Raw genomic sequence first — 18,126 nt, 5'->3', positions numbered from 1 at the left:
TAGATCCTAACACATTACCGAGTCCATACCAGTATAGATCCTAACCCATTACCCAGTCCATCCCAGTATAGAGCCTAACACATTACCCAGTCCATACCAGTATAGATCCTAACACATTACCCAGTCCATACCAGTATAGATCCTAACACATTACCCAGTCCATACCAATATAGATCCTAACACATTACCCAGTCCATACCAGTATAGATCCTAATACATTACCCAGTCCATACCAGTATAGATCCTAACACATTACCCAGTCCATACCAGTATAGATCCTAACACATTACCCAGTCCATACCAGTATAGATCCTAACACATTACCCAGTCCATACCAGTATAGATCCTAACACATTACCCAGTCCTTACCAGTATAGATCCTAACACATTACCCAGTCCATACCAGTATAGATCCTAACACATTACCCAGTCCATATCAGTATAGATCATAATACATTACCCAGTCCATACCAGTATAGATCCTAACACATTACCCAGTCCATACCAGTATAGATCCTAACACATTACCCAGTCCATACCAGTATAGATCCTAACACATTACCCAGTCCTTACCAGTATAGATCCTAACACAATACCCAGTCCATACCAGTATAGATCCTAACACATTCCCCAGTCCATACCAGTATAGATCCTAACACATTACCCAGTCCATATCAGTATAGATCCTAATACATTACCCAGTCCATACCAGTATAGATCCTAACACATTCCCCAGTCCATACCAGTATAGATCCTAACACATTACCCAGTCCATACCAGTATAGATCCTAACACATTACCCAGTCCATACCAGTATAGATCCTAACCCATTACCCAGTCCATACCAGTATAGATCCTAACACATTACCCAGTCCATACCAGTATAGATCCTAACACATTCCCCAGTCCATACCAGTATAGATCCTTCCTCCTGCTGGGGACCCCTCTAGTGATGCCCCCCAGAATAATGATATTGCCTTTCCACTTCCCAGTCACATCTACACAACTAAACAGGTGGTTAGAAGGAAATTTTGGGGTCAAAACATCATGCATTTCTACCACAGGAGTCACCACAAGCATTCCTGGGGATATGGAGCTCTCTATGAGGCTCAGGTTAGTGAGTGGGGAACCCTCTAGGCGGCTCAGGGAGTGGGGGGCCCCTCTAGGAGGCTCAGGTTAGTGAGTGGGGGGGGGGGGTCTTCTAGGAGGCTCAGGTGAGTGGGGGCCCCTCTAGGAGGCTCAGGTGAGTGGGGGCCCCTCTAGGAGGCTCAGGTGAGTCAGTGGGGGGGTCCTCTAGGAGGCTCATGTTAGTGAGTGGGGGGGGGGGTCATCTAGGAGGCTCAGGGAGTGGGGAACCCTGTATGAGGCTCTGGTGAGTGGGGGGTCCTCTAGGAGGCTCAGCTAAATGGGGCCCCTCTAGGAGGCTCAGGTGAGTGGGGGCCCCTCTAGGAGGCTATGGTGAGTGGGGGGTCCTCTAGGAGGCTCTGGTGAGTGGGGGGTCCTCTAGGAGGCTCTGGTGAGTGGGGGGTCCTCTAGGAGGCTCTGGTGAGTGGGGGGTCCTCTAGGAGGCTCTGGTGAGTGGGGGGTCCTCTAGGAGGCTCTGGTGAGTGGGGAACCCTCTAGGAGGCTCAGGTGAGTGGGGAACCCTCTAGGAGGCTCAGGTGAGTGGGGAACCCTCTAGGAGGCTCAGGTGAGTGGGGAACCCTCTAGGAGGCTCAGGTGAGTGGGGAACCCTCTAGGAGGCTCAGGTGAGTGGGGAACCCTCTAGGAGGCTCAGGTGAGTGGGGGCCCTCTAGGAGGCTCAGGTGACTGGGGAACCCTCTAGGAGGCTCAGGTGAGTGGGGGCCCTCTAGGAGGCTCAGGTGACTGGGGAACCCTCTAGGAGGCTCAGGTTTGTAGGGGAACACTCTAGGAGGCTCAGGTTTGTAGGGGAACCCTTTAGGAGGCTCAGGTTTGTAGGGGAACCCTTTAGGAGGCTCAGGTTTGTAGGGGAACCCTTTAGGAGGCTCAGGTTTGTAGGGGGCCCCTCTAGGAGGCTCAGGTGAGTGGGAAACCCTGTATGAGGCTCAGGTGAGTGGGGGCCCCTTTAGGAGGCTCAGGTTAGTGAGTGGGGAACCCTGTATGAGGCTCTGGTGAGTGGAGGCCCCTCTAGGAGGCTCAGGTGAGTGGGGGGCCCTCTAGGAGGCTCAGGTGAGTGGGGGGCCCTCTAGGAGGCTCAGGTGAGTGGGGGGCCCTCTAGGAGGCTCAGGTGAGTGGGGGGCCCTCTAGGAGGCTCAGGTGAGTGGGGGGCCCTCTAGGAGGCTCAGGTGAGTGGGGGCCCCTCTAGGAGGTTTAGGTGAGTGGGGGACCCTCTAGGAGGCTCAGGTGAGTGGGGGACCCTCTAGGAGGCTCAGGTGAGTGGGGGCCCCTCTAGGAGGCTCAGGTTAGTGTTAAACACTTGGAGGCAGAAGAGGCACGCTCATGCAGAAATACCCAACGCTGGGGGAGCGAGAAGGAATCCCGGAGGTGACATCTGGAGGAGGGGGCAGGTCAGGAAGAGAGTCCATCTGCAGATAGTAAGTGGTGGAGTGGTGATAGTAGACAGGATGTGAACCGGCTGCAGGGGGAGGGGGAGGTGGAGCGGAGAAAGGGGGACAGGGAGCGGGAGAAGCGTTGGAAGAAGAAGCGGAGGGGTGGTGATCAGAGCTGAAGGACTGTCCGTGAGAGAGGCTGCGCATTCGGTGGAGGGAGACTTTGCTGGGCCGGTAATGGATGGCCGGTGGGGCGGCTTCGCTCACTACGTAACCTTCTACCAACCTCTGAGATCCCAGGGTGGAATGGCCGGAGTCCACGTGCCGCTGCCGCAGGCTACCCAGGTTGGGTGCTGTGGAGAAAGAAGAATACAATGAGATGGTGGAAGTGGTGGCTCGATAAGTCGTTCCTGGCTGTTCTCCTGGACATGGAAGGGTTGGAGGTTCTGCCCCTCGAAGGTTCAGGAGAACCGAACCAGGAACCAGCAAGCAAGGCAACCGTCTGCCCTCATCTCCCAGCATGCAATGTGCCCAGATTGTGTGAACATGCCAAAATAAACAACAAGCCATGCAAGACATGTGAGGACAATTCTACGGAGCTGGAAATGTGAATATCCATTCTCCAAAGAGGACAGGGGGACCAGAAGAGGTCTTATCAGTTAGGATCCGAGAAGATGAATGAGAGGTTACCTTCAGTAACGATCAGAGGTACAAGCAGCTGCAGTTACGTACAAATCTCCTCTTTTCCTGTAACAGTTGGACGCCTCCCTACTGGTCACGGCGGCGGACGTCTCCCTACTGGTCACGGAGGCGGACGTCTCCCTACTGGTCACGGAGGCGGACGTCTCCCTACTGGTCACGGCGGCGGACGTCTCCCTACTGGTCACGGCGGCGGACGTCTCCCTACTGGTCACGGCGGCGGACGTCTCCCTACTGGTCACGGCGGTGGACGTCTCCCTACTGGTCACGGCGGCGGACGTCTCCCTACTGGTCACGGCGGCGGACGTCTCCCTACTGGTCACGGCGGTGGACGTCTCCCTACTGGTCACGGAGGCGGACGTCTCCCTACTGGTCACGGAGGCGGACGTCTCCCTACTGGTCACGGAGGCGGACGTCTCCCTACTGGTCACGGCGGCGGACGTCTCCCTACTGGTCACGGCGGCGGACGTCTCCCTACTGGTCACGGCGGTGGACGTCTCCCTACTGGGTATGGCAGTGGACGTCTCCCTATTGGTTAGAGAGTTCCTTCTCACAGGGAATACTGATTTTATTTACTTATATTCTCCTGTCAGAGAAGAGTCCGGCTTAAGGGCCCACAGAGGCTGTCCTGCCTGAGCTCAGATACCAATCTATATATGGCGGTGGACGCCTCCCTATTGGGTACAGCAGTGGACGTCTCCCTATTGGGTATGGCATGGCGGTGGACGTCTCCCCATTGGGTATGGCGGTGCACGTCTCCCCATTGGGTATGGCATGGCGGTGGACGTCTCCCTATTGGTTAGAGAGTTCCCTCTCACAGGGAATACTCGATTATTTTTTTACTTGTATTCTCCTCCTGTCAGAGAAGAATCCGGCTTAAGGGCCCACAGAGGCTGCCTGAGCTCAGATAACGACCCTGACACTGGGAAAGAAAATGATCTGCTAAATGTAGATTTCCCTCCTCCAGTCATATGCTGGAGACAGGACAATGCCAGAACCGTATATTTACTCCCTGGGACCCCCATCAAACCGGTCACTCCCAGGACCCCCCCCCTTCCCCGAATTGTCTGTTCACCCCCAGCTTCCCCCTTCAAAAACGGTCCGCTCACACCCCAGATTCCCCCCCAGAAATGCATGTTTACCCAAGGACCCCCAACCCACCAGGACCCACTCCCCTTCCCCAGAACTGTCTGATCACCCACTAGACACGCCCCCCCCCGCTCCCCCGACTGTCCACTCCCAAGACCCCTTTCTTCATCCAGATCCATCTCAGCACCCCACTGACACCCTCTCCCCCGAATATCCACTCCCAGGATCCCTTTCTTCATTCAGACTCATTTTAGAACCCCATGGACACCCCCCAACTGTCCACTCCTAGGACCCCTCTCCGTCTGATCACCCCCTAGACCCCCCCTGCGTGAACTGTCCACTCCCAGGAACCTTCCCCATTTAATCACCCCCAGGACACCCCGACTTCCCCCTGAACTGTCCACTCCCAGGACCCCTCCCTATCCAGACCCTTCTGATCATCCCCCGGTCCCCCAACTGTCTACTCCCAGGAACCCCTCCCCATCCAGACCCTTCTGATCATCCCCCGGTTCCCCAACTGTCCACTCCCAGGAGCCCTCCCCATCCAGACCCTTCTGATCATCCCCCGGTCCCCCAACTGTCTACCCCCAGGAGTCCTCCGCATCCAGACCCTTCTGATCATCCCCCAGTCCCCCAACTGTCTACTCCCAGGAGCCCTCCCCATCCAGACCCTTCTGATCATCCCCCAGTCCCCCAACTGTCTACTCCCAGGAACCCCTCCCCATCCAGACCCTTCTGATCATCCCCCGGTTCCCCAACTGTCTACTCCCAGGAACCCCTCCCCATCCAGACCCTTCTGATCATCCCCCGGTTCCCCAACTGTCTACTCCCAGGAGCCCTCCCCATCCAGACCCTTCTGATCATCCCCCGGTCACCCAACTGTCCACTCCCAGGAGCCCTCCCCATCCAGACCCTTCTGATCATCCCCCGGTCCCCCAACTGTCTACTCTCAGGAACCCCTCCCCATCCAGACCCTTCTGATCATCCCCCGGTCCCCCAACTGTCCACTCCCAGGAGCCCTCCCCATCCAGACCCTTCTGATCATCCCCCGGTTCCCCAACTGTCTACTCCCAGGAACCCCTCCCCATCCAGACCCTTCTGATCATCCCCCGGTCCCCCAACTGTCCACTCCCAGGAGCCCTCCCCATCCAGACCCTTCTGATCATCCCCCGGTCCCCCAACAGTCCACTCCCAGGATCCCTCCCCATCCAGACCCTTCTGATCATCCCCCGGTCCCCCAACTGTCTACTCCCAGGAGCCCTCCCCATCCAGACCCTTCTGATCATCCCCCGATCCCCCAACTGTCCTCTTCCAGGAGTCCTCCCCATCCAGACCCTTCTGATCATCCCCCGGTCCCCCAACTGTCTACTCCCAGGAGCCCTCCCCATCCAGACCCTTCTGATCATCCCCCGGTCCCCCAACAGTCTACTCCCAGGAGCCCTCCCCATCCAGATCGTGACCCCCCAGTCCCCGGAGAGCCCACCAGGGGGCGCAGTCAGTAAAGGAGGAAAGGGTTACAGAGCGGAGAAGTGACAGTTGGAGTTCTACCAGCCGTGTGACAGACAGGAAGTGAGAAACATTCCGCCAAACCCATAAACTTCCAGAGAGCCGAGTCCTCCGAGCAGGTAGACGGGCGCTCGCTGTATCTGCGTCCCATCAGCCACGCGGCATCTGTCTCAACCAATGAGGGGGGAGAATGAGGCGGGGGAGGGGATAAGAGGTTCTCCCTATCAGAATACACAACTAACATTCACTTCTGGGCGGAGTTCCTCCCCATCCGGCGAATCATTTCTACGGGAACCAGGAGGGAGGGATCTGCACCGACCTTCCCGGCTCCGCCCACCTGAAGCACAGTGACCCTCCCCCAACTTCATGGAGAAGTGAGACTACTAGAGTGGGGATTGGAGTCGGGAACTATGGCGGGGTGGGGGATGGAATACCAGAGGAGGGTAATAAATGGTGGCAGGTGGGCGGTTCTACCCTCTGCCTGCCGACACTTACCCCGCACCCTCCGCCTGCCGACACTTACCCCGCACCCTCCGCCTGCCGACACTTACCCCGCACCCTCCGCCTGCCGACACTTACCCCGCACCCTCCGCCTGCCGACACTTACCCCGCACCCTCCGCCTGCCGACACTTACCCCGCACCCTCCGCCTGCCGAGACCTGCCCCGCACCCTCCGCCTGCCGAGACCTGCCCCGCACCCTCCGCCTGCCGAGACTTACCCCGCACCCTCCGCCTGCCGAGACTCACCCCGCACCCTCTGCCTGCCAAGACTTAGCCCGCACCCTCCGCCTGCCGAGACTTACCCGCACCCTCTGCCTGCCGAGACCCTCTGCCTGCTGAGACTTAGCCGCACATGGAGCAGACTTCCACCCACTTCCTGTGGGGTCTCTGGGACAGGAAGTGAAGAGAATCTCCCTCGGGGGGACACTGACGGGTTTCACCACCTCTACTCTACTGAAAGCTCAAACAGATCTCTAATATTCATCTCTGGCCATGAAGAGGACCTTTATCCTCCGGAGCTCCTCTGTGCGGACGGATCACCGGTGACCCCGGATCACAACACACACTCATCACAATGGAGGGGACACCAATCACACTATTAAAGGGCCAGTACACACAAATGACAAAAATAACTGAATGCTGACCTGTGAGAACTGAAAAAAGGAGGATTCTGGGATATATCCCCCCATACACAATACTGATGTTACGCCAAGTATATAGATACCCAACATGTCACGCTTTAAAATTGCGCACACTCATGGAATGGCGACAAACTACGGTACTTAAAAATCTCCATAGAAGATGTTTTAGGAAGGTTTCCAGGTTACCAGTGTAGAGTTACAGAGGAGATCTGGTGACAGAATGATTCCCCTCGCTCTAACGATCGCCCAGATACCTCACATGTGTGGTGTGATCACCATTTACATATGGGAGGGACCTACATATGCGTTCACCGCTGGGCGCGAGGACAGGGGGGCGGGGCACTTTAAAACAAAAATGTACCCATTTGATTACTTTCTTTTTTTTACACTTTACAAAAAAAAAAAAAATTGATTTTGACTTATCGTAAAATCCATTTCTCCATAACCATGGGAAGGACACGGCTCCCGTTCTCCATAACCATGGACGGACACCGCTCCCGTTCTCCATAACCATGGACGGACACGGCTCCCGTTCTCCATAACCATGGGAAGGACACGGCTCCCGTTCTCCATAACCATGGGAAGGACACCGCTCCCGTTCTCCATAACCATGGGAAGGACACCGCTCCCGTTCTCCATAACCATGGGAAGGACACCGCTCCCGTTCTCCATAACCATGGGAAGGACACGGCTCCCGTTCTCCATAACCATGGACGGACACCGCTCCCGTTCTCCATAACCATGGACGGACACCGCTCCGTCCTCCATAACCATGGAAGGACGCGGCTCCCGTTCTCCATAACCATGGAAGGACGCGGCTCCCGTTCTCCATAACCATGGACGGACGCGGCTCCCGTTCTCCATAACCATGGACGGACGCGGCTCCCGTTCTCCATAACCATGGAAGGACACTGCTCCCGTTCTCCATAACCATGGACGGACACGGCTCCCGTTCTCCATAACCATGGAAGGACACGGCTCCCATTCTCCATAACCATTGACGGACCCAGCTTCTGTTCTCCATAACCATTGACGGACACGGCTCCTGTTCTCCATAACCATTGGGAGGTCCCAGTGTCAAACATGAGGGGAGGGAACAGCGAAAAAGAAACTCCCCCAGGCTAAACCGTAGCCAACCAGGTAACAGGAGCTCAACCAAACCAACTGGAGCCAACCTGAAAAACAATACACCCTTAAAGAGAACCAGGTCTTCTAACCAGCAGCCTGCAAAACCCTTGTGGCCAAAAGAAGCATCCGCAGATGCCAACACATCCACTTTATAAAACTTTGTGAAAGTGGGCACAGATGACCAGGTGGCCGCCTTGCAAACCTGCATCACTGACACCTGATGACGGAAGGCCCAGGAGGCACTGAGTGCCCTAATAGAGTGCGCCTTGATAGGGAAAGGAGGAACCTGACCCTTGATGGAATAGGCCTGAACCACCATCTGTCTGATCCATCTGGAAATGGTCGCAGAGGAAGAAGACAACCCTTTCCAAAGCCCATCCGTGAGCACAAATAGCGAGTCTGACTTCCTAAAAAGACTCCGTAGCTGCCAGGTACACTCTAATTGCCTGGACCACATCCAAGGCATGCAAGCAATTTCCTTCGGATGTTTTGGCCTGGGACACAGGGAAGGCAACACAATGCCTTCATTCAGATGAAAATCAGAGATAACCTTTGGAAGGAACTACAGACAGGGGTGAAGAACCAGCTTATCTCTGTGAACCACCAAGTAAGCTAAACGACTGGATACTGCCGCCAACTCCGACACCCTGCTCGCAGAGGTGATAGCCACCAAAAAAGACACCTTCTGGGACAGCATAAGCAGAGGAATCTCCCGAAGATTCTCAAGAGGCGGCTTCTGGAGGACTGACAGTACCAAATTGAGGTCCCAAGGCGGCAATGGAGACTGCACTGGAGGAGCCAAGTACCAAACTCCCAGAAGAAAAGTATTCACCAGGGAGTGTGTGGCCAAGGGCCATTGAAAGAAGACCACCAAGGCCGACACCGGGCCCTTGATAGTACTTAAGGCCAGTTTCTGCTCAACCCCCCATTGAAGGAAAGTCAAGATCCGAGCCACCGAAAAAGAGCGAGGCTGAACCCCAAGAGACTCGCACCGCGCGATGTACATCTTCCACATACCATGGTAGATCTGCCTAGAAGTAGATTTCCTAGCTTTTAACAGCGTTGGAATCACCGATTCAGATAAACCCCTATCCTTCAGCACCTGGTGTTCAACAGCCAATCCGTCAAAGCCAGCGACTGTACAGCACCATGGAAGATTGGCCCTTGGGGACAGCAGATCTTCCCTGAGAGGAAGCTGTCAAGAAATGTTGGTGACCAGCAGCACCAGATCGGCGTACCAAGCCAGGCGATGCCAATTCGAAGCCACTAAGATGACCGGAATCCCTTCTGCCTCGATCCTATGTAGAAGTCTTTGCCCAGCCTAAGCACCGGGGGACAAAGCCACCATATCAGGGACTATCTTGTTCCCCCGGCTCAGCCAGATCTGATGGTCAAGAGACTGCGGTTTCTTGTCCCATTTGCCCAGAATTTCGCTTTGCAGGGGCCTCGTATGGAACTGTGCAAACGGAACCGCCTCAAAGATAGACACCATCAGGCCCAGGACCTGCATGCAAATCTGGAGGGATGACCATCTGCTGGACAGCAGGAGACGAATTGCAGCCTGCAATTTCTGGAGTTCTTTCAGAGGAAGGAACACTCTGGATAAGGCCGAGTCCAGAGGAAGGAGCACTCTGGATAAGGCTGAGTCCAGAGGAAGGAGCACTCTGGATAAGGCTGAGTCCAGAGGAAGGAGCACTCTGGATAAGGCTGAGTCCAGAGGAAGGAGCACTCTGGATAAGGCTGAGTCCAGAGGAAGGAGCACTCTGGATAAGGCTGAGTCCAGAGGAAGGAGCACTCTGGATAAGGCTGAGTCCAGAGGAAGGAGCACTCTGGATAAGGCTGAGTCCAGAGGAAGGAGCACTCTGGATAAGGCTGAGTCCAGAGGAAGGAGCACTCTGGATAAGGCTGAGTCCAGAGGAAGGAGCACTCTGGATAAGGCTGAGTCCAGAGGAAGGAGCACTCTGGATAAGGCTGAGTCCAGAGGAAGGAGCACTCTGGATAAGGCTGAGTCCAGAGGAAGGAACACTCTGGATAAGGCTGAGTCCAGAGGAAGGAACACCTTGGATAAGGCTGAGTCCAGAGGAAGGAGCACTCTGGATAAGGCTGAGTCCAGAGGAAGGAGCACTCTGGATAAGGCTGAGTCCAGAGGAAGGAACACTCTGGATAAGGCTGAGTCCAGAGGAAGGAACACTCTGGATAAGGCTGAGTCCAGAGGAAGGAGCACTCTGGATAAGGCTGAGTCCAGAGTCAGACCCAGATAGTCCAGCTTTGTGGGCAGAACCAGAGCAGACTTCTGAAAATTCAGAATCCAGCCGAACTCGCAGAGCTCGTATGGTGATTTCGATGTTTTCCACCAGAGCAGTAGGAGACTCTGCTCACAGAAAGAGATCATCCAAGTAGCCCAGTACCGCGATCCCCCGTTGGCGTAACAATGCTAGCACCGGGGCTAACACTTTTGTGAAGACCCGAGAAGCGGAGGCGAGACCAAAGGGTAAAGCCACAAACTGCTCCTCTCCCACGGCAAAACAAAGAAAATGCTGGTGAGACACATATTGGAAAGTGAAGCTAAGGGTCCTTGATGTCGATGGAGGCAAGAAAATCCCCCTAACGCAGGGATGCCACCACCGTGGGGAATGGACTCCATTCTGAACTTCTGCACCCGCACAAAGCGGTTTAGCGTCTTGAGGTCCAGGATTGGACGCGCCTTGCCTTCCTTCCTGGGAACTGTGAACAGGTTTGACTAAAACCCCTGAAAACAAACCGATGTTGGAACCGGGACCCCTTGAAGTAACAGGTCTTGCTCCGCCCCAAAAAGACCTTGTAAGCGGTCAGGGGAAAGGCGCAAGTTGAAAGAAAAGAACCTTTCTGGAGGGTAAGAATGAAACTCGATCTTGTAGCCGGACCGTATGACTTTGTGGACCCACTTGTCTTGTACCAGGGAAGTCCACGGGTGCAGAAACCAGCGAAGGCGTCCCCCCCCACACCCGATACGGATGAGGGTGCACCTTCATGCTGAAGGAGCCTTGTCCCCGGGTCTGGAGAAGCCCCCTCTCGACTTGCCAGACCAGGTTCCTTTGGATCCTCCCTAGGGGAGGCCCTGAAAGGCTTCGATCCCTCGTCAGTCGCCCCTGAGGGATGAAAAAATGTCCTATGAGCCGAGAAAGAGGGCCCACATCTACGACAAGGGTTCTTGCCCTTACTAGCCTGTGGAAGAAAGGTACTCTTCCCCCCTGTGAGACCCTTAATGATGCCATCCAGGGTAGCTCCAATCTCCTTGAAAGGGGAGAACAGTCAAGGCCTTTTTAGAAGTCTGCAGACCAGCATTTGGGCAAAAAAAAAAAACGCAGAAGGACCACAATCGAAACAGAGAGGCGATCCACTATGGAGAGGGGATCCCCCCCGGGATCCCCCCCCCCCGCCGCTTCAAGGAGCCGTCGGTAGCGGGGAAAACGATCTGATCCACTCTCAGGCAGGAAGTGGAGTGAGGGCAAGCTGGCTCCTCCTCCACTCTATGGCCTTGGAGGACCGGAGCAACGTCATTCCTCACTTCCTCCCAACAGCCATAAAGGGCCCATTTTTTTCCATCATGAAAAAAAAAAAAAAAAAAATTTTTATGCTTTTTAGTGTAGATGTGAGGTATTTTAGACCCCAGATTGCACCTAAAAGAGGACCTGTCCTGCTTATTTCTATTACAAGGGATGTTTACATTCATAATAGGAATAAAAGTCATCACATTTTTTTTTATTTTTTTTTTTAAAAAGGACAGTGTAAAAAAAAAAGATAAAATAAATAGGAAAAAAAAAAAAAAATTAAAGTGCCTTGTCACCGTTCGCTCACGCACAGAAGCAAACGCATACGCAAGTCCCGCCCCCATATGTAAACAGCGTTCACACCATACATGTGAGGTATCGGCACGATCGTTAGAGCGAGATAATTAATTCCATCCCCCGACCTCCTCTGTAACTCTAAACTGGTAACTTGTAGGAAATTATTAAAACGTCGCCTATGGGGATTTTTATGTAGCAATGTTTGTCACCATTCTACAAGTGTGCGAAATTTTGAAGCGTGACATGTTGGGTATCTATTTACTCGGCGTAACATTATCTTTCACGTTAAAGAAAAAAATTGGGCTAAGTTTACGGTTTTCTAATTTTTTAATTCAAAAAAGGGAATTTCTTCCAAAAAAATTGTGTTTATAAGACCACTTAGCAGATATAAATATTGCAACGATTGCCATTATGTTCTCTGGGGTCTCTGCTAAAAAAATATATAATGTTTGGGGGTTCTAAGTAATTTTCTAGCAAAAAAAAAAAACGATTTTAACTTGTAAACAACAGGTGTCAGAAAAAGGCCTGGCCCAGAAGTGGTTAAAAAAAAACAAAAAACAAAAAAAACAAAAATTGATCGAGTGCTGTAAAAATATAAACAAAAACCAAAAAAAAAAAAAACCACAACATAGATTTAGGGCTTTGAAAGGAAAAACAAAAACATCGATCGAGTGATGTAAAAAAAAAAAAAAAAAAATGGTTTAAAATGGGGCCAGAACTGACGTGATGACGTCACTCTTGGCACCCCAGATGTTTAGGAACTACATTTCCCATAATGCTCCACTTCTCTGCATAGTGCATGAGAATGATGGGAAATGTAGTTCCAAAAGACCTGGGGTGCCAAGGTTCCCCATCATTCTCCTAGGCCGTAGAGATGAGCGGAGGCCATCTTTCCTCCACTCATCTCTGTTCCCAGCCTCCGCCAGCACCTGATTGGTTCTTGGGGGTACCGGATCATCCAGGTGAGCCCGGGAAGCACCCCTCCCGGCGTTTCTATAAGTGACCCCGCCGCTCAGGTTGGAGAATTTTGGGGGCGTACGGCATATTGCTGCAGCCGTGACCCCGGTATTCCGGTGAGGACATCCTTCGTGGTGCGGGTGGGAAGTGGTATTCGTGGATTGGTGTCACTTCTAAATCTTTTCCAGTTACTGGCCCTTTAATAAACGCAGTGACAACACAGGAGTGGCACGCCGCTCTCCACACGCAGGCAGAGGTGAAGGACGGGGTCCCTCCGGGGGACGATGGCACTTACACTGCATGCTGATGGGGGACACAATCTCCTCGTCAAGGTCATCCAGGTCATCAGTCATGATAAAGTGGGTGGGGGCAGGCCGAGCTCCGCCCATCAGACTGGGGTCCAGGTTGAGTGATGCCATCAGGACGTGGATTCCGGGGTTGTTGACGATCTGGAAGCCGCAGAGAGTCTCGATCTGCTGCCAGCGATGGAGGCGTTCGCGGAGCGCCGCGGTCACCTCGCTGAGCGCTTGTCTAGGAGGAGGAGGAGGGGAGAAGGTGAGACGACACGCAATACAAACATGGAGGAAAAATAAAACAGATAAACCTTCATTTCAGCAAAGGTGGGACCATGCCAATATCGCATTTCCATCTCCAGCCAGCAGATGGCACTCCTTTACTTATATATACCAGGCAAATCCTAACCGCTTTGCTGAAAAGAAAAGTCCCTATAAAATGGAGCTCCAGGAATATTGAGACATTAATGGAGAGAATTTGAAGGTTTGTGGCTCCCTGGACTGTTCTGTAAAAACATCGACTGAACAGAGGGGAGAATAACACTGAGTAATATAGTCATCCCGTATGGAGATGGAGCATTGGGAAGACTCCCATCCCTTCAAACATCTCCTCCCAGAGTCCTCCAATCCCAGCAATACACGAGACAGAATATTGGACAGCCTAAAGACCCAATCTAAGGCAGGGGACCTGGAATACAAAGACCTGGACATTAGGGACCTGGAATACAAAGACCTGGACATTGGGGACCTGGAATACAAAGACCTGGACATTGGGGACCTGGAATACAAAGACCTGGACATTGGGGACCTGGAATACAAGGACCTGGACATTGGGGACCTGGAATACAAGGACCTGGATATTGGGGACCTGGAATACAAAGACCTGGACATTGGGGACCTGGAATACAAAGACCTGGACATTGGGGACCTGGAATATGAGGAATACAAAGACCTGGACATTGGGGACCTGGAATACAAAGACCTGGACATTGGGGACCTGGAATACAAAGACCTGGACATTGGGGACCTGGAATACAAAGACCTGGACATTGGGGACCTGGAATACAAAGACCTGGACATTGGGGACCTGGAATATGAGGAATACAAAGACCTGGACATTGGGGACCTGGAATACAAAGACCTGGACATTGGGGACCTGGAATACAAGGACCTGGACATTGGGGACCTGGAATACAAGGACCTGGACATTGGGGACCTGGAATACAAGGACCTGGACATTGGGGACCTGGAATACAAGGACCTGGATATTGGGGACCTGGAATACGAGGAATACAAAGACCTGGACATTGGGGACCTGGAATACAAAGACCTGGACATTGGGGACCTGGAATACAAAGACCTGGACATTGGGGACCTGGAATACAAGGACCTGGACATTGGGGACCTGGAATACGAGGAATACAAAGACCTGGACATTGGGGACCTGGAATACAAAGACCTGGACATTGGGGACCTGGAATACAAAGACCTGGACATTGGGGACCTGGAATACAAGGACCTGGACATTGGGGACCTGGAATACGAGGAATACAAAGACCTGGACATTGGGGACCTGGAATACAAAGACCTGGACATTGGGGACCTGGAATACAAGGACCTGGATATTGGGGACCTGGAATACGAGGAATACAAAGACCTGGACATTGGGGACCTGGAATACAAAGACCTGGACATTGGGGACCTGGAATACGAAGACCTGGATATTGGGGACCTGGAATACGAGGAATACGAAGACCTGGACATTGGGGGCATTGGACAACCTCTCAACATACAAATAACCCAACACAGGAGGGGGAATTCTACAGGTCAGGACTCACTTTGTATGGCAAAGGGACGTTCCTTGGAGAACAGTGAGGTCACATTTTGGACAGAGAGGACAACTGGTCCTCATGAGGCATGGAAGAGGCCACCTGGAACCACCATCCATGAACAGGGTTGGGGGACTTCAACACCAAATACAAGTTTTATCTTCTCCACCTCAACCATTTACCACCAATTCAGACCCGGGAGTAGAAGGATTACCTGGGAGTAGAAGGATACCCGGGAGTAGAAGGATTACCCGGGAGTAGAAGGATTACCACCTCTGCAGACAAGGATGGGACGGTGTCACTAGAACAGGAACGTGGGCTCCACAACTCTCCCATCCCCCATCCTGATCTTTGACAATCAACCTCTCCACCTTCCATGGTGTCTGGATGAAGGGTTGGTGCTCCCTGACTGGGGTGGGGGGTATGGGAGGGGGGGGGGGGGTTCCTGACACTCAGGGACTGGAGAAACCAAGAAACGCCTTTCCCATTCCAGGTGGAAGTGACCGACTACCATCAGCTTCGGGTTCCATCTTACTTTGCTGTAAGGATTTTGTGGTCCACATCATCGAGGGAGGAGCTGTGAGCCACGTGAAACGTCCCGAACAAAGTGTTCCTCTTCTTCTTTATCTTCTCCGCCTACGAGACAAGAGAGAACCAATGAGAGGGCGCCCCCAGAGGTTAGGGCTTCATACTACAAAAGGGGGCAAGTTTATACAAGGGGGGAATCTGACCTCTCATAAAGCTGCTCAGGGCGTTCCCCCTTTTTAGGTGACCCCAAATGAATCTTCAATGTAGAGCCCCTTGCTTAACCTTTCACCCCTGAGGGACCATTAGTTTGGTCCTGGGTGAAACCAGTTCACTGGGAAGTCACCTGACCAAGGCTGCATTCACCCCTCAGCACAGCATCTGAGCGATGGTTTTTGCGTGATTTGGACACATTTTTATACAGCTTTTTTGAGCTTTATTTTTTTTTTTTTTTTAGCCAATAGAGAAAACTCATCTGTTTTTCAGCTTATATTTATTTTATTATTTTTTTTTTTTGTTAGGGTGAGGGGTTAGAGTTGGTTAGGTTGGGGTTATTTATTTTGTTAGGGCTAGGGTGTTACTATTACGGATAATAAATGAATAAATACACAAATAAAAAATAGTAATGAATAAATATTCATTTTATTATTGATTGTATTAATCAATAAATCATTACCCCTAACACTTAAAAAATAAAAATAAATGAAAATAAAGAAATAACTAAACACCTTAAACAAAAAATATTATTTGAATTCTTAATAATAAAATTCTAAAATCTTTATTTTTAAATTTTTTAAATTAAATTTAAATTTTTAAATAATTTTTTTTGTTTTGGTTTGGGTGTTTAATATTATACCATTATTAGGGAATAATAATTAAATTTAACATGTTTAAAGGTTAGGGGTTAATTATTATTAGGTATTTATTATTACAAACGTTTAAAATTTATTTTAATTTAATGATTTTTAGTTATTCGGGTCTTTATTTGACATGTATTTATTCATGATTACTATTTTTTATTTATTTTTTTAAATTTTTTTTTTCATTTGAGCAGAAAATCACATCGCGCCTTTTCATTCATTTCCATAGGAATAAAAATACGCCGAAACGTGAAAATCTGCCCAATTTGAGCTACAGAAAAAAAAAAAAAAAGCTCCAGAACATTGCTGGGCTTCAGGCGTTTGGCGTCCAGTGACTCGTACGGAAGATTTGGCGCCCCGTGACTCGTACGGAAGATTTGGCGTCCCGTGACTCGTACGGAAGATTTGGCGTCCCGTGACTCGTACGGAAGATTTGGCGTCCCGTGACTCGTACGGAAGATTTGGCGTCCCGTGACTCGTACGGAAGATTTGGCGTCCCGTGACTCGTACGGAAGATTTGGCGTCCCGTGACTCGTACGGAAGATTTGGCGTCCCGTGACTCGTAGGGAAGATTTGGCGTCCCGTGACTCGTAGGGAAGATTTGAACCTTCTCTATAGGGAAGAATTTATTTTTTTTCTCCTCCAGCATTTTGGAGGTTCACAGAGGGGTGGGTGGGGCCTTAGGTTGTGATGTCATCACTCCTCCAGGTCAGGGACCCCGGTGGTATGAGTGCCCAATGGAGGCATGAGCAGGAAGAAGGGTGGGCACAGAGAGTATAAGGGGTTCAGGGGGCCTTCATTTATGGCCGTCCAGTTGCTTACAGCTGTGTGTATTTCTGAACCTCCCCCCATCCAGCCTGGACCCTTAGGGATCGGTGTGGGTGGTTATTGGTCTGTGTTCTCTCCCATGTCAGCCCGGCTGGAAGGACCCCATGGGGGTCTGTCCTGCCTACTGCCTGAGCCCACACATGAAGCCATCTCTGAACCTGACCAGGAGCTGCAAGATTACATCACATACCCACTGCACTGATGACATCACACCAATGGAGGCCTCTCCCTCCCCTGATAGGCTCCTCCAATAGCAGCTTTCCACCAAGGTTATTGGACTATTCCCCCATTGGGCCCTCCCACATCCCCAATCATAAGAGAGGAGTAAAGGGGCGCCATTGGGTCTTACCCCTTCCTTGGCCAGCAACAGCTGCTTCTCGGCGTTCTGCTTCTTGATGTTGTAGTATTGGACCTCCACCTCGTGCGTCAGCTGCAGCCACTTCTGGAGGGAATCCGGGGCCGACCAATTGCTGTGCGACTCCAACTCCTTCTCCGCATTGCGTAGAGCCATCCGTACCTGACCATAGATGGACAACAGAGGGTTAGAGGGAGGGGCCTGGGGACACCCACCTGGATCCCACCCAATGTGACCTATCCATGTCTGGACACTTCGTATCATTCGTGGAGATTACTATTACCTATAAATATGGGGGTGCCATGGAGATAACTATTACCTATAACTATGGGGGTGCCATGGAGATTACCATTACCAATAACTATGGGGGTGCCATGGAGATTACCATTACCAATAACTATGGGGGTGCCATGGAGATTACCATTACCTATAACTATGGGGGTGCTATGGCGATTATTACCTATGACTATGGGGGTGCCATGGAGATTACCAATAACTATGGGGGTGCAATAAATATTACTTTTACCAATAACTATGGGGGTGCCATGGAGATTACCATTACCTATAAATATGGGGGT

The 18,126-nt window shown here is 51.8% G+C and overlaps 1 protein-coding gene across 1 annotated transcript in view; it reads right to left on the bottom strand.

Annotated features, from left to right (window-relative positions):
* Window positions 1–18,126, bottom strand: part of LOC309543497 (stromal interaction molecule 1-like) — a gene marked incomplete at its 5' end in the record, with an annotated part of 50,820 nt that overhangs the window by 4,359 nt on the left and 28,335 nt on the right. Inside the window, 5 exons of the mRNA XM_082275974.1 lie at window positions 2,473–2,863; window positions 5,889–5,969; window positions 13,154–13,389; window positions 15,516–15,616; window positions 17,543–17,710. Of these exons, the coding sequence (XP_082132100.1) occupies window positions 2,473–2,863; window positions 5,889–5,969; window positions 13,154–13,389; window positions 15,516–15,616; window positions 17,543–17,710 (977 nt within the window). The remainder of the gene's footprint in view (window positions 1–2,472; window positions 2,864–5,888; window positions 5,970–13,153; window positions 13,390–15,515; window positions 15,617–17,542; window positions 17,711–18,126) is intronic.

Source organism: Pelophylax lessonae (genome assembly GCF_965119305.1).
Source record: "Pelophylax lessonae genome assembly, contig: HAP1_SCAFFOLD_108, whole genome shotgun sequence".
Lineage (NCBI taxonomy): Eukaryota > Metazoa > Chordata > Amphibia > Anura > Ranidae > Pelophylax > Pelophylax lessonae.
This window is presented reverse-complemented; position numbering and strand designations above follow the sequence as displayed.